Here is a 17,715-nt window from a genome sequence, read left to right as displayed (position 1 = left end):
CCACTACTAGACTTTTTGGACAGGACCCCCACTCTATTATTACCCCTTATACTACAACCCAGGTCCAGAGGCTCTTACAATATTCTGATGACTGGGCCATCTCCTGCATCTCATTCTCTGGCCGCCTTGATAACCATTATCCCCCTGACAAACTGATTCAGTTTTTAAAGTGTCATCCTGTTGTCTTCCCCAAAACTACACAGAGTTCTCCTATCCCCAAAGCATCTCTCGTTTTTACAGATGGTTCTTCCACAGGCCTTGCAGCCCTCTCCATTGATGATAAGATGTTTCAAAAACAGACACCCCACAGTTCTGCCCAGCTCGTTGAGTTAGTGGTGGTCCTACACGCCTTTGATTTCCTTGCAGATACTCCTTTCAACCTGTATACCGATAGTGCCTACGTTGCCTCCTCTGTCCCTCTTCTTGAAACTGTCCCCTTAATCAAACCTGATACTAAAGCTTCTCCTCTCTTTGCTCAGATCCAAAGCCTTATCTCCAGACACTCCCAGCCCTTCTTTCTTGGCCACATTCGTGTACACTCAGATCTCCCCGGACCCCTGACCAAACAAAATGCACGAGTAGATCTTGCTACCCGCATACCTCTCCTAGGGGCTGCCATCTCCACTCTGGTGGACCCCCTTGCTCAGGCTCGAGAGGCCCACCGACTACATCACCTAAATGCCCATACCCTTCGTCACATGTTCTCTTTCACCTGAGAACAAGCGCAGTAAATTGTTAAACAGTGCCAATCTTGTATCACCTTCCTCCCTGAACCACATCTGGGAGTCAACCCTCGTGGCCTTGTGCATGGGGAGTTGTGGCAGATGGATGTTACCCACTTCTCTGCCTTAAATACTTTCATGTGTCCATTGACACCTTCAGTGGTTTTATTTGTGCCTCCCTCCATGCTGGGGAAGCTACTAAACATGTAATTGATCATGTTCTTCATTGCCTCACCATCGCTCCTAAACCTAAAATTATGAAGACTGACAATGGCCCTGGTTATACAAGTTCCTCCTTTAAATCCTTTTGTGCTCAACTCCGGATTAGACATGTCACAGGAATACCTTACAACCCCCAGGGCCAGGGGATTGTAGAAAGAGCGCACCAGACCCTCAAAGCCATGCTTACTAAGTTGCAATCATCAAAGGGTATTTTGTATCCTATTATTGTAGGACCTCGTCTTCTTCTGAGTCATGCCCTGTTTGTCCTTAACTTTTTACAACAAGATCAGTCCAGACATTCAGCAGCTGACCACCTTTGGCATTCCTCCACATAAACCACCTACACCAAGACTAAGTGGAAAGATCCACTCACATATTAATGGCATGGCCTTGATCCTGTTCTTATTTGGGGCAAAGGACATGCCTGTATTTATGACCAGAAGGAAATGAATGCTCGTTGGCTACCAGAGTGTCTGGTCAAATTGTTTAATCCCCTCCTCCAGGGGACCCCCCTGAGGAAAATATTAATTCTGTTTCCTTGTAGAATGCTGTTTAATTTGGTCCTGGCCTATATTTTATCTCCAACTGTGAGTATTTTGTTACACCCTCAGGGCCCCTATATGATTTACAACTTTACATGGGTTGTTATTAATCAGGCAGATGATGTTGTTAATTCCACATCTAAACTTGATACTGTTCCCCATTGGCCCACCCTACAAGTAGATCTCTGTGTGCTGGCTCTTGGGGCCGACCCAGATTGGGGAAATCCTTCCACCTTTTGGCCACATATTCCCCTAGAAATGGGCACCAATGCCCCCTGGCCTGTTACAATCATCGAAGTAGGGCTGCCCTCAGTCTCCTTCCAATTTATGTCTGCCCCGGCTCTCATCGACGCCACGAGCTTAATCACCAGTGTGGCTTCTCCCCTGATTATTTCTGTAGAAGCTGGGGTTGCGAAACCACTGGAGACACTTACTGGGGCCCCTCCTCTTCATGGGACCTTATTACTGTTACCAGATCGAATCCTCCCACGACCCCTAAATTGAAGAGTGCAAGAATTGGTGCAACCCCCTTTCTATACGATTTACAGCCCACGGGAAAAAACATTCCTGGGGAACTAGGCCTTTTGAATGGGGACTTCGAGTGTATAAAGGAGGAAAAGATTTTGGTCTTACTTTTAAACTTCAACTCCGTAAAGAAGTCCCCAATAAGAATGCTGCTGCAGTGGGACCCAATGCCCTTTTTCAATGCCCCGCTCCTGTGGCCCCTGTGCCCGCTGCTCACCCCCCTCCTCAACCATCCCCTCTTCCCAGCCCCCTACCTCCAACCTTATTCCAGCCCACTATTCCTTTTGGGCCCCCACGTTCAGCAGAGCTCATAATTAAGTTAGTCAATGCCTCGATTGCTATGCTCAAAAAATGATAGTTCTCCTAAGTATCCTGAATGCTGGATGTGCTTCTCCCCAACCCCACCATTTTATGAAGGCTTTGCCTTACTTTCCACCCCCATTTTTACCAATAATACTTCCATGGCTGTCTCTGCCTCAGGCCCTGAGCATGGCATAACTGTTCAGTCCATTTCTGGGATCAGCACCTGCCTTCTAGGCCCCAATATGCTCCCTCCTCAGTCCCTTACAGGAGTTTGTAATCAGACTTTTGTTCTTAATCACACCTATATGTATGTTCTTACACCTAACAATACTTATTTTGCCTGCTCTCTGGGCTTAACGCCTTTTTTGTATTCCCCTATCTTTCTGGGTAATGGGGATTGGTGCGTTATGGTTATTCTCCTCCCTCGCTTCTCTGTTCATAACCCTGAAGAATTTTTGAATTTTGTAGAAAACGGGGTATCCATCCACCCCAGAATTAAAAGAGAACCTATTACAGCTCTGACCATTGCCACTATTCTTGGCATTAGTGCCATGGGCGCAGGCACAGGCATTACCTCTCTGATTACATCCAAACAAGCCTTTGCAGAATTACAGTACCTTATTGATAAAGACATTACCAACATGAGAGATGGTATACAATAACTTATAGATTCTATTGACTCCTTGGCTGAGGTGGTCCTCCAAAATCGGAGAGGCCTTGATTTACTGTTTTTAAAAGAGGGAGGTCTATGTGCTGCCCACAAAGAAGAGTGTTGTTTTTATGTAAGTGAGACTGGATTGGCTCAAAATAGTTTACATAAAGTGATTAAGGCTCTAGAAGAACGTCAAAAAGCCAGAGAGAAACAAGAATCTTGGTATCAAAATTTGTTCTCTGCCTCCCCATGGCTCACCACCCTCCTTCCCAGCTTGCTGGGACCATTTGTGGGCCTCCTTCTTCTCTCCTTTGGCCCTTGGGCCTTCAATCCTCTAATTACCTTTGTTAAGAATCAGGTTGACTCCACTACCAAACTGGTGCAGGTCCACTATCATCGCCTTGACACTGAAGAGCCATCACAGGCTCCCATCTCTGTGGCCCTGAGTGCCCCAGACTCCCCGCCCTTTGGCCAGCCTCTCAACTTTCGTGTCTTACAAGAAGGACACTGGAAAGATAGGTTTTGCCTTGGGTCTCGCTAGGAATGGTCCATTCCATCTCCCCCTCTATTAAAAAAAGCCTAAGGCCATCAGCCCTGACCCACCCTGGCTCTCTCCTCACAACAAGGGACCTGGTAAGTAAGAGACGGAGCTGGCATTAAGTCTTGACCGCCCAAGACAGGGCAGCCCTGTGGGGGGGTGTTGACCCAGTGATGGGTAAGAGTTTGAGCATTGCCCTCTACCAGGCTCAGGCTCCCATCGTGAGACCTCAAAGATGAGGTTGAGAGGCCTCCTTCCAGGGAGCTTCACTGTGGTGGTCCAATTGACCTTATTACATAGACAAGGGGGAGATGTTGGGAACCATGAGAGCCCTGAGATAAATATCCTGCCCCAGCTAATTGAGAACCCATAGATTAACATCCTGCCTGACAATCACAAGGATGTGAACCCTGAGATTAACATCCTGCCTGACAATCACAAGGATCTGGCTTGGCCCTGGGAAAAGAACATTCACGGAAATCCACCCCCTCCCCACCTGTCACCCCGGAACTCAACCCCAGAAGACTTTGTAACCTTCCATTTCCCTCCTCTCTCTCCCCCTCCCCTCCAAGATTTTTGCTTTAAATATGCTCGGCTCCACTAAGTAAATGGCTCTTGAAAAGCAATGCTTCCTTGAGTCCTGTCGTCTCTCTCGCCCATTCTTTATTCACAGGTTGTGACCCTCCTTGTTCCCCTGAATTACTGGACCTGCAGGCCAGGTCAACTTTTTGGTTAGATTTACCCCAAGATATTTTATACTATTTGTAGCTACTGTGAAAGGAGTTGTTTCCCTAATTTCTTTCTCAGCCTGTTTATCATTTGTATAAAGGAAGGCTACTGATTTATTTGAGTTAATTTTTTGTCTAGCCACTTTGCTGAAATTGTTTTTCATCTGGAGAAGTTCTCAAGTAGAATTTTTGGGGTTGCTCATGTATTGGCTTTGAACTCTTGATCTCTCCAATACTTTTAACATGAAAAGGTGTTGTATTTTGTCAAATGTTTTTTCTGCATCTAAGGAGAATATCGTTATTTTTTTCTTTGAGTTTCTTTATATAGTGGATTATGTTAATGGATTTTCTTATATTGAACTGGGAAGAAGCCTACTTGATCATGGTGAATGATGGGTTTGATGTATTCTTGGATCTAGTTTGCAAGAATTTTATTGTGTATTTTTGCATCGATACTTATAAGAATGTTGGTCTGAAATTCTCTTATTTGGTTGGGTCTTTGTATGCTTTAGGTATCAGAGTAATTATGGCTTCATATAAAGAGTTAGATAGTGTTCATGTTTCTGTTTTATGGAATAGTTTGAGGAATATTGGTATCAGGTCTTCTTTGAAGGTCTGGTAGAATTCTGCACTAAAACTATTCTATGGTTTTATTGAAAATATTTTCTGGGTGTTTGAACTCGGAAGCTTCTCCTTCTATTACTGTTACTCTTAGGTTTGGTCTTTCATAGTATGTTTTTCTTTAATATTTTAAGATATTCATTTGTTTCCTCTTTAAAATTCTCTACCTATATTATTGCATTTTCTTGTATTTTTTTTTTTTTTTGTTTTTTTTTTTTTTTTTTTTTTTTTTGGTTTTTTTTTTCGAGACAGGGTTTCTCTGTATAGCCCTGGCTGTCCTGGAACTCACTCTGGAGACCAGGCTGGCCTCGAACTCAGAAATCCGCCTGCCTCTGCCTCCCAAGTGCTGGGATTAAAGGCATGCGCCACCACCGCCCGGCTCTTGTATCTTTTTAATGAATATTTTGTCATCATCATAAGATGCCTAGTACAATAAATAAAAAAATACTTAAGTTAAGTTTCAAAATAATAATTTAATTTATATGGTGAGAAAGGAAATATAATCATAGTTATCCACAGAACTACTAACCTCCAAAACTAGGATATATATGCCACGCCCACTCATCTACTCCAGTCATATCTGATTTTTCTGAGGTAAAAGCCTGATTAAGGATGAGAGGCGTTAAGGCCCCAAAAGGGAGCTTGTGCCTCCTGGGTATTCAGATAGTCGCTGGAATCTCCTAACTCAGACGTGTTCCAGACTAGTCTTTCCAATCTTCAACACGCCTTCTTATTTAGACATAAAGTTTCCCCAAGAAATGATTCGTAAATGGCTTAGATTGGGCATTGTTTCCTGGCCAGCACAACATTTCCAAGCTATCCTAAGTTATCTCCAAGCTGTCCTTAGCTTGGAATTTCTTTCAAGGAATCTGCCTTGCCAGACAGGTTTTCCTCAGAGCTAGCAACAGAGGTCAAGCACATTCCTTAGGGTGATCTCACAATAGTCAGAACTGTTTCACATACTAGAGAGTAATGAAGGGCTTCCCTCACTCAAGGACATTAGCTAGAACTATTAGGTCAGGACTTCCCAGTGCTTGCCTCCAGCAAGACCCAGTAGCAGGAAATGCCAAATCAGAATCTCCTAGTCCTTGCCTCCAGCAGAACCAGAGAATTAGCATAGGAATACCAAATTAGCCCCAGCTGGGAGGGCACCATTGCTCTTCAGCCCAGTTCACAACTGGATACTTGACGTGATCTTGGTCAGTAAGATCACTGACCTGCATGTGAATGTCACCTGCCTACATGACTCTTGTCATTTGCCCTGCTTTCTGTATACCATACAGCCTGCTTTTTCACTTTGGGCAAGCGGGACTTGTACTTGGGGACTTAAGCTGGGACTTGCACTGGCGCTCTGACTAGAACTAGAACTTAGATGGGCTAGGACTTAGACTCATGCAGTCCGCTGTCCCCCGGGCCCAGAGCACTTGGGCCCAGGGGATGCAGCACCAGTCCAGAGGAGATAGCTGCTGCTTTAGATCCAGTGTGTTTTAGATTGTCTCAGATGTACCTCAACTGCTGAGCTGCTAGATTTATCATTTCTCTTTTGCAAAGACTGTAAAAGTCTGACGCCATTTTTAAGAAATACATTCAGATCCTGTACTTCATGTGTCGTCTCTGTAGTCATTCTTTGCTTATGCCTCGTCGACTTGACTAGGACCCCGTTTCTCCTGTGGGTTGAGGGAAGTCCAGATCGGCCGGCCTGCGGCATATATATATATATATACATATATATATGTATAAATATATGTATATATATATATGTATAAATATATGTATATATGTATATATATTTATGTATTATAAAAACACCATATATATATATATGTATATAGTGTTTTTAAAATAAATAAATAAATCCAGGCCTTTGATCCCAATCCTTAGGAAACCAAAACAAGGGCAATTAGATTGCTTGCATGTTTAAAGCTAATCTAATCTACAAAAAATTCAGGTCAGCTCAGGCTGCACAAAACCCCTTTCTCAATAAATAATAATTGATTTTAATTATTTTAAACTGTTTTAATTATTAAAATTATGATAGCTACAAATTCAATAATTATAATGGCACTAAAAGTCCTCTATTTGAGAGGTCAAGGATCAGCAAAAATAAATTAAAAAGGAGCTGCTAAACTAAATCAATCTCTACTTTGTTTTATATTATTTTGAGAGAAAAGTTCTATATTGTTTTAGACAGGGAAGAAACTCAATAAAGAGCTTAGACTGACAGATTTCTCTCTTTTCCACTTCTCTAGCTTTCTTTCTATTTTAGGTAAAGGGAAGGTGGTTGAAAAGCAAAAAGGGGGACATAATTTTTACAAAATTAGATAAGTATGTATGGATCATTAAGCTTACTCTTAAAAATATCTTATAGCCATAATTTTTCCCACTAAATACACTTTTTATTTAATCTTATTTTTTTTACACTTCAGATTTTATTCCCCTCCTGGTCCAGCCTTCAACAGTTCCATATCCCATACCTCCTCTACACCCCACTGTTTCCACGAGGATGTCCCCCATACCCCTTCACCCCACCAGACCTCTAAACTCCCTGGGACCTCTAGGCTCTTGAGGGATAGCTGCATCTTCTCTGACTGAAACCAGACCCAGCAGTACTCTGCTGTAAATATATTGGGGGCCTCATATGCTGCCTGGTTGGTGGTCTGAGAGATCTCAGGGGTCCAGATTTATTGAGACTACTGGTCCTCCTACAGGGTAGCCCTGCTCCTCAGCTTGCTCCAGCCCTTTACTAATTCAACCACTCAGGTCAGCAGCTTCTGTCCATTGTCTGGGTGTAAACTTAAGACAGCTGCAGTGTACTCATATAAATAAATAAATAAATAAATAAATAAATAAATAAATAAATAAATCTTTAAAAAAGTAAGATAAAACAAAGCTTGTGAAGGGCTGGAGAGATAGCTCAGTGGTTAAGAGCACTAGTTGCTCTTCCAGAAGTCCTGAGTTCAACTCTCAGCAACCACATGGTGTCTCACAACTATCTGTAATGGTATCTGATACACTCTTCCATTGTGTATCTGAAGACAGCTACAGTGTGCTCATATAAATTAAAAAATAAATAAATCTTTAAAAATATATATAACTTGTGAAGAAATTGAGCCATAATCATACATTTTTTAGATATTTTCATTATTTACATGTAAATTTCTCCTTTTCCAGTTTCCCCTCCAAAAAACAAACAAACAAACAAACAAAAACAACAAGAACAAACCCCTGTTGCCTCCCCCTTCCCCATGCCTGCCACCCCACCCTCTCCCACTTATTGGCCCTGGCATTCCCCTACACTGGGGCACAGAACCTTCACAGGGCCACTACACTTGTCAAAGTGTAGTGGTTAGAAGTGCCAAAATGTTTCTCCAGTAAATGCCCCTACTTCCCCAAAGCAGGAATCCATGAAAATTATTTCTAGAAGTAGACAATCACCTAAGAGATCTGGAAAATACCAGAAAATTGGGGAGTTTAGGCTTCTCAGAGACTTTCATACCACTGTAAATATATGACCCTCCTTCTCCAAATTGATTTGGTTATTCTGCAGAGAAAACAAATCCTACCAAGCTGAAGATACATGAAAACTACCAAATATATACTCTGAAGTTAGTTATCGTTATAAAATATCACATAATGTTAAATTTTAGCTACAAAACGGGACACAGCATGTGCAATTCTGTCACTAGTATCTAATACATGATCCATGATCTTTAAAACATTAAGCCCAATCTTGGACAATTTGTTTTCCCACATTCTTTAATGTTGTAAGAATGATTCTTACTAAAGTAATCTGTACATATGATGCTCAAAATAAGTAATTTCATTTCAATCATGAAAATCATTACTTGTGTTTTGTCAAAGCACTTAAATAGGGATAAATCCCCAAAACATTGAAATCAATGTACAAAAAAATTGGGACTAATTTCTGAAACAAAATATAAACTGAAATAGTTGACAAGGAAAATGTGGTATTTATTAGTCAACTTGGGAAATAAAGGTAGGATTACCTAATACAATAAGAGTGGATAAATGAACAAATGAGAATATCAAGTCACTAGAGGGTGCTGTGACTCTTCTCAGAAGTCTTCAGAGACCTCACATGTTTAAATTCACTGAACCATGTACAGTTTATCATCGGTCCCTTACATTGTTACAACAGCTGCTTCCTCCCAGGGGGAAAATCCATTGCAAAAAACACAGGGCTTCCTTTGATCTGACTTTTACAGTGTAACCAGGTGCAAGAAGCGGTTTACAGCTCATGTTTACATAATCCACGGTAGATATAGTTCACAGGAAAGAGCTTCTTGATAATGAGAGATTACAGAATTACACACAGCATATCAGAGCTACAAAACTTAGAAATTAGTCTATGAATGCTTTAATTCAGTCAGAGATTAGGGGAGCTGCAAAGTGAAAATACTTTCTTGGCCATGATGACCATGCTCCTTGTGCCTGTGCCACAGTCCTGGTTTTCAGTAAATGGATTATTGAGGACCATTTACTCAAAGAAGCCTTGGCACAGAAGAGATGCAATTTGCTCACTAATTAAGAATCAGTAGCTGCATCTTCTCAAGTCTGTAAAAATATGAAGCTGATCTATACCTTGCTCAGCTAGTACTGGTTCCTGACTAGTTCCCAGGACATAAATCAAACTCCATCTTACTAAGTGTGTGTGTGTATGTGAGAGAGAGAGAGAGATCACCAGCACTAATTTTGAGAAAGGAGTAAGTTAATCATGGATGAAAACATATTTGTAGGAAAGGCTCTGGTTCTGGCTTGAGGTGTTGATTCAATGAGACAAGAAGCAGGGCCATCCCATTGTAAAGTAGGATCAGTGTCCCTCCATCTGTGCTCTATGTTTCCATCTCCTTCTGGTCTTCCTTCAAGTCAAAGGAAGATATTTATATTTGAAGATTTCAGTTTCTACTGCACATTGCACACCTGGACCCAGTAATACCTAGGAAAATCTATTTTGATCTCTTCTGGGTGTATTCTCACGCTGTGTGCAGGTTCCCTCTGTCAAGCTATGGGTACTTAGCTGCCGTCACTCCCTAACTTGTGGAGATACAGAGAACCCCAGCATTAAGCTGCTGCTCTGCCCATTGCCCCACTGCTCAGGTATAGTTTCTTTCCCCAAAACTTCTGAATTCACTTAATCCAAAACTGATAGAATTATTCTAGTATTAAATGTCAAGATAGAAGTACACATTCTCCTTCCCGTGAAGTCTGGAAACGAGGTCAACACCTGCCTGTGTCCCCAAGTCAAATCTAGTCCCCTAATCACTGAGTTCTAGAAACGCTGCTATTTCCATGATTGTCCACAACAGATGCCCTGTTGATCTGATCAGTTAAATCTTTTTGATTTAACTATCATTTTCCACCCCACATTTAAATGTAATTTCTGCTTGACAAAGTTAGGTCTGGTTTTCTTGGGAATAGTTCCTTATGGTTCCCCAATACTCAAGCAGTGCTTTCCTGACAGTTCCAAGATCCTAACACCAAATATTGACATTATCATATAAGTGTTAATGTATCACATGTATACAAAAAGAAAATGTGAGAAATATGTATCACAATTCTGGCTTGATGAATGTGATTCTATTAATCTTCTGTGCAGAGGTTCTAATATAGACATGGTATTATTAGTATTTTCAGAATTACATTATAGTGATATATTTTAAACAAGTTTTGTAAGCAAGATATGTTCTTAAATATATGCCCACATTAAAGACAAAGTTTTGCAAGTGCACACACACATATAATTTATACTAAAAACTGATTTTGGGAATGCTAAAACAGATACTCACAAATATTTAACAAAATGAAAAGTTAGATTCTGTCACTGTACATTTTCCCTTGCACATCCATCCATCTCACAAATAGATCCAGTCTTCTATTTGCTTTGTTGCTTGAAACTGCATCCTATCTTTACAAAAACATGCATATACACAAAGAAATAACATTTTTAAATATTGGCATAGTGATTTTAAAACTCAGTTATTAGTTTGTCTTAGTATGCAATTGACCCTTTCCAATCAATGCAGGGCATCTTTATATAGATATTCTAAGGTATATTTGTTATTGTTTCTTTTTATATACACATTTACTTATCTGAACTGTGACTATTTCTACCATGTATTAATATTTCCAAATATTAATGCATTGTTTAGCTAGAACAGAGTGATACTCTGTTTGAATTATTTGTGTTAATTCTAAAATGGATTGCTTTAAAATGCATGTTACCTCTATTAGTGCATCAGGGACCTAGAGGCTTTAAAACCTAGGCATTCTCTGTTCTTTTCAGTCCATTTCTCAATTCATCTTTACAATTACTTAATTTTCCAGACTTAGACTCATTATACTACACATATTAATCTTCCCTGAACTGACAATTGGGATGAACAAACACAGTACAAGTGACTTTTCCATAATTAATGTATTTGCTGGAAGCTCTATAACTTTGCTTTTTTCTCCTTATTCATTCCTTTACACTGGCCTACATATTGTATTGCTGTCTGTGGGGCAACACGTGGTAACACATGATTTTCATTACTGATGCCACTCTAGAATGCTGGTAGTAGATGTTTATGACTCTGGATAAGCCTGAGCAACTGAAGATTAATACTCCTGACCTATGTTCTTAGTAACACGTGACCAGTTACTTGTGAGAGTGTGTTAGATTTCACAAGACATCTTATAAACCTGTAAATGAAGGTAATTTGCATTATTAGTCCATCCCAGCCCATGTTAAGAGTTTTATTATGTCTGTGTCACTGCCTAGTGCTGAGCAATCTTGAAAAGAATAGACCTGGTTTGTGAATTATGGCCTGTACTTCACTTTTGGTCACTCTTCTAGCATTGTGCTCAGGTCAGTGGGCCTTTGCACACTGCAGTGGGTATGCAACAGTGCACCTCTTGTCTCTGACTTGCTACTGACCACTGGATTTCTCACCTGTTTGCAGGGGCCATTTCCCAGGCTGTTGTGACTCAGGAATCTGCACTCACCACATCACCTGGTGGGACAGTCACCCTCACTTGTCGCTCAAGTACTGGGGCTGTTACAACCAGTAACTATGCCAGCTGGGTCCAAGAAAAACCAGATCATTTATTCACTGCTATAATAGGTGGTACCAACAACCCAGCTCCAGGTGCTCCTGCCAGATTCTCAGGCTCCCTGATTGGAGACAGGGCTGCCCTTACCATCACAGGGGCACTGTTTGAGGATGAAGCTATGTATTTCTGTGCTCTCTGGTACAGCAACCATTTCCACAATAACATGTGCAGATGGAGAAGTAGAACAAAAACATTCTGGTATAGCCTCATAACTACCATCTTCTTAACACGTGGCTACATCTCCCTAGTATGTTCTCTGTTAATGTAGAGAAGATTATAAAAGCTGTTGTCTCAAGCAACAAAATGTCTTATTTCAACAAATTATATAATAATTATGCCTTGATAACAAGCTTTATTTATCAACTGGGCACAACATAGAATCATTGAAAAGAGAACTTCACTGTAAAGTTTAACTACATTGGGGTGTCCTAAGGAACCTTTATGTAATTAATAGAGAAAGAGCATTGTGGGTGGCATCATGATTCAGGCAGACTGTACTAAACTGTATGAGCTGGAAGTCAAGCTGAGTGCAAGCAAGCAACCCAGGAAAAGGTTATATATATATATATATATATATATATATATATATATATATATTCCTTTTCTTGGTGTTGGAATTGGAGTGTGATGTGACTGGATGCCTAAAGTTCCCTTTCATGTAACTTCCCTGCAATAATGGACTGTAATCTGGACATGTGAATAAAAACAAGCTCTTTCTTCCACTAGTTGTTTTATGTCCTGGCATTTTAAGACAGCAAAAGAAATTAGAATAAGATATATGTGTTCATAAAACTACTTAAGGTAGCATATGTCAGCCTTCACTGCCAGGAACATTTTTACAAGTGCTGATACAACATGGCTTCTTCAGGAGACCTTCTTACTGCTTTCTTTAATTTGCTGCATATGCCCAGCCATGACTGCCTCCTATTTAAAGTATGGGACCCTTGATTTCCCTGATAATGCCTTTATATGTTACCCTGAATCCTCCTTCACCAGAAGCCTAGGTCTTATGAACTCCTCCAGCAACCAAAGGAACATAGTTGCAGAGGCTTACATGTACTCATACCTACCAGGAACTTTACTCCAGACAGCAGAATATTGTAATTTTCTCTACCATGTGCAAATCTACTTCCTGGCAATTTCCATATTTCCTGGCAAATTTCCTGGCATTTTCCATATATGCTACCAGGAAATATTCATTACCATCCCTATAAGAGATCATGACATGTTATTGTCTTCTGAATGTTGTAATTTTCTTTATTGAATGTAGAAAAGTAAGTTGAATAAGAAAGAGATAGAAAGGCAAAACTTAATAAATAGACTGTTCTAGATTTACGCAGGACTGAAACAAAACAAATCAAAATGACAAAGGCACCATATCTCCTCCATTAATGAGAAAATTTAGCCAAGTGACAGGAAATAAAATTTATCTGAAGAAAGACACAAGAAATCCAAAGTATATTATAATTATGTTCAAATAATTCATAGGGATATGAATATAAATTTCAGAAGAACAACAAATAGCTGAATGCTATAAGCATGCCAATTCAAAATATAAATATCTAATTCACTGAATAAATATGACTACTGACAGAAATACAAGCTGAAATAATGCTATAAAAAACCTAATTGCACCAATTAGAAACCCCAGCAGGCTCTTATCAGTGTAATGGAAAACATAATAAATAGACTTCCAAGGAAATGAAGACAAGGTAGAGGAGTTAAGTTATTCAAAATTGGCCAATCATGAATAAAAAATATGTATAGAATATGGGAGTATTTTGAGACATCAGGAAAACCCCAACCTTCAGATTATGCTATTGTAGAAATAGGAAGAGGAGAAGGAGGAGGAGGAGGAGAGGGAGGAGGAGGAGGAGGAGGAGAAGGAGGTCGAGGAGGAGAAGGAGAAGAAGAATAAGAATGCATAGGATATATTTTCAATAAAATCATAGAAGCAAGTTTCAAACACATAGTAAAGGTTACTCATTCAAGAATAAGAAGCACAGAGAACACAAAATAGTTAGAATGAAAAAAGAAACCATCCATGACATATTTTCTAGAAGCATAGGAAGCCCTATGGGAGTGGGATATTGGCTGAATATGTTTGTAATGAGCAAGGGCTCTTTAAAGTGCTGACACTAATTGACCCATGGTAAATTGGTGAAGTCATTGCCCATATAGACCAGACTCAAGAGGGCTAGAAATGGTTTCCTTAGGAGGACAAGTATGAGTAATACAGATGATTGGTCAGTGGGTACAAATCATTAAAACATGTAGCTTCTTCCTTCTGCATATTTACACCCCAAAGTGTCCTACTTAGACCAGCTACATATTCCCCCAAGTTGTACCTAATTAGTACACCAAGATTTTATGTGTGTTAATGTTTGAGACCTTCTCCTCATTCCAGAATTGTTGTATATGTTTCTCCATGTTAGTTATTTCCTTATTACCCATCCATCCCTAGCTAGGATTCCAAGATCGAAACCATACAACAACATATTAAATTTAAAATAACAAAACCAGAGAAAAAGAAAGGCTACTGAAATCTCTAATCAAGAAAGGCCAAGTAACTTAAAAAGTAAGCGAACAGAAAGAACATTGGATTATTTAATATAAATTTGAAATACTAAAGGACCTGGAAAGATGTATTCCAGTTCCTAAATAATAATAATAATAAAATGGTAGTCCAAGTGTTTTACATAGGGTTTCCATTGCTGTGAAGGGACAACAGGACCAAAGAAACTCTTATAAAGGACAAGATTTAATTGGGGCTACCTTACAGGTTCAGAGTTCCAGCCCACTATTATTGAGACAGAAAGCATGGCAGTATCCAGGCAGGCAGGGCACCAGAGTAGCTGAGAGTTCTACATCTTGTTTGGAAGGAAAAAAGGAGAAAACTTGCTTCCAGGCAGCTAAGAGAAAGTTCATAAAGCCTAACACCACAGTGACACACATTCTTGGACAGAACCACACCTCCTAAAAGTGTCACAACCTGTGGCAATCATATTCAAACCATAATACCATATTATTATAACAAAAATCCTTATATTTTAAATAGAGGGAGAACCAAAAGCCTTTAATAATCCAAACAGGTTAAAAGTACTTATGACCACTAAGCCAACTGTACTTTATTCTGGCTGCAAGTATAAACAAAAATGAGATCACAGGAAGTCACCTCATTTCACAGGAAACATACAAAGCTCTAATAGATAATCAAAAGATGCCCAAGAAAAATCATAAAATAACCAAAGTAAAAGAAATGGATAAGTATTTGTCAATAAGTCTGAATATTAATAGTTTCAGTTTTTCAGTAAATGTCACATACTAGTAATTTGATTTGAAAACACAATAAGTCTTTTTTTAACTGATTTCAAGAAACATAACTCATCATTAATTATAGATACCACCATAAGGTCAAAGGAACGAAAAGATATTCCAAACAAATAGAGCTAAAAGAAAGTGAGCAAAATTACACCAATATTTGACAAAATAGTATTAGTCAGAAGAAATAATAATAATAATCAAATTAATCATTCCACACAAGGATATTCTAATTGTAAATACATACCATTTCATAATGGGAATACTTCTAGACATAAGTCCATAGGTTAGCCCCAACATATTAGTGTGGTCTCCCTCCCCTAAGCCTAGACATTAACACAGCGTTGTGGAAGCAGCTACATTCAGTAGCTCCACCTCTATTTGCAAGAAGGAAGTTTCTGATTGGACTGTTATGCTGATGTAGTTTGGGGGTAGGGTTTGCCCCAGGTATTTTACCTGTTGCGGGAACAAAGGAATTCCATTAAATTCAAGATGACTGAGTGACCAGACCTCCTGTTGTCTAATGTTTTTACTTTTCCCACGTGGCACGGTAAAGTATGGCTAGCCTACCTACTTCTATCCCTTCTTATCTATCCATCTTTTTCTCCTATTTCTAGAAGAACCCTTTATTTCACTTTATTTCCTTTCATGTTGGCTCTGGACTTCAACAGATGGCGCCAGACATGTGGCTTAGAATTAGGGGTAAGAGCGAAGCGTTTGGCCCCTGGGTTGAATATAGATGGGCTAATCTTCTTCTAGTAAGTTTTTAAGTTATGCACTTACAGTCTTATTATGAGGCGGCCCCTAGATCTCTTTAACCGGGCTGAGTTAATTTCTAACTAGATTTGATGGCGAAGATTTTTCGCCAAGATGTCGACAGGAGCTCGGCAGAGGCTTTTCTGCCGAGGAGACTGGCTTGCCAGGGGTCCAGCGGGCTTAGCTGGGGTTCAGGGGTTCAGCCGATTCAGGCTGAGTGCTCGGATTTGGGTCCGAGGGATTTGGACTGCGGTAGAGGCAGTTTTTCCCCTGGGTTTACAGCTCGGTGCACAGAGCTGCTAAGATATGTCTATGTGTTTTCATGTTACATGTGAATTTCGTATCGTGGTGTGAGTGGTGTGTATGGAAGTCTTGTCCTTGTTTCTGTATTACAATGTGCACAGGGCGGGCAGACCCGAGAAAGTGCGCAAAAATCCGACATTCAGATCTGCCAGTCAGCGGGGAGCCCACTGGCCGCGCTGCAGGCAGCAAAAGGCGACGAGTATGCAGCGGGTCCCCCGGGGCGTCAGGGCCGGCGACTAGGGCCGGGTCCAGCACTGCCCAGCTGGGGCAGCCGCCGGGCGCTAGGCAGCCGCTGCTTCCGTGTTCCCAGCGCGCGCTCCTCGTTCCCCCTTCGAGACTGTTTAGAGCGCGGAGGGCCGGGGCCTAGCAGAGAGGCTGCTATGCTGCCCGGGCGGCGGCGTGGCTTGGGAGGCGGCGTGGGGCAGGCGTGCCCGGCCTGCCGACAACATGGCCGCCTAGGCGCCGCTCCGGTGCCCCTTTGAACTACATTTCCCAAGTGACTTTGCGGTCTTACCAGTGCGCATGTGCGACTCTACGAAAAGACTACTTTTCCCAAGTGACCTTGTGGCCTTAACAGTGCGCATGCTCCCACATGTTCACATGTTTGCCCGCACACGCCATCTTACGGCTGTTCTTTATATTACTAGCTGGCGATTCCCAGCCTCCCCTCCTCTCCCCTCAGTCTCTTTCCCCTTCCCCATCCCGCCCCGCAGGGCCAGCGCCAGCCTTCGGCGCTCTCCTCCTTGCGCCGCGCACTCTCGCACCTCGCGGCCACGCGGGTGAGCAGCGCCGCCATGCACGCCCAGTCCCAGGCTGCACACTGGCCTAGGCGCGGTGGCCCGAGATAGGGTCCCCTGAGCCACCCGGGGGAGGAGAGGAGCCAGTCGCGTGCTCCGCCCCTTCTCCCCCGGGTTGCCGCCGCCACCTCGCCGCCCCAGCCTGGCGGGGAAGAGGAGGAGCATTTACAGGCCTCCGGGCCCCCTCACCGCCGCCTTGTACTGAGACGCTGGCGTCGCTAGGGGCTTGGCCGCCCAGGTCCCGAGGTTTAGGGGCCTGCGGCTTCTCGTTAGCAAGAAGATCTTGCTGTCCTAGGTTTGGGGTCCCTGTGTGCCGAGACAGTGGAGGGGGTGGGGGGTAGTTAGCGTCTCAAGGCTGAGTCTCTCTGTGTCTTGAGGTGTACCGTTGTTACAAACAGATCTTGGGGGCCTGGGTTAGATTGGTCTCTGTGTCCAGGCAGCCGCGTATTAGGACAGAGGTCACCGCTCAGCAGCTGAGAGGCTCAGACACCACCGCTGCGAGCCGCCTGGCCCTGCGGGCTCCTGCGGGCTGAGGCTGCAGCCCCGGCTCCTACTCCTACTCCGCCCGGCAC

At 41.8% G+C, this 17,715-nt stretch overlaps 1 gene segment (V, D, J or C); it reads left to right on the top strand.

Annotated features, from left to right (window-relative positions):
• Positions 1 to 11,618: 11,618 nt before the first annotated feature.
• LOC116085706 overlaps positions 11,619 to 17,715 on the top strand; it is a 236,223-nt gene continuing 230,126 nt past the window's right edge. Inside the window, 2 exon segments of the V gene segment in view lie at positions 11,619 to 11,721; positions 11,816 to 12,116. Of these exon segments, the coding sequence occupies positions 11,676 to 11,721; positions 11,816 to 12,116 (347 nt within the window).

Source organism: Mastomys coucha, unplaced genomic scaffold, assembly GCF_008632895.1.
Source record: "Mastomys coucha isolate ucsf_1 unplaced genomic scaffold, UCSF_Mcou_1 pScaffold12, whole genome shotgun sequence".
Taxonomy (NCBI): domain Eukaryota; kingdom Metazoa; phylum Chordata; class Mammalia; order Rodentia; family Muridae; genus Mastomys; species Mastomys coucha.
The sequence above is the reverse complement of the archived record's forward strand: the minus strand, read 5'-3'. Positions and strand labels throughout refer to the sequence as shown.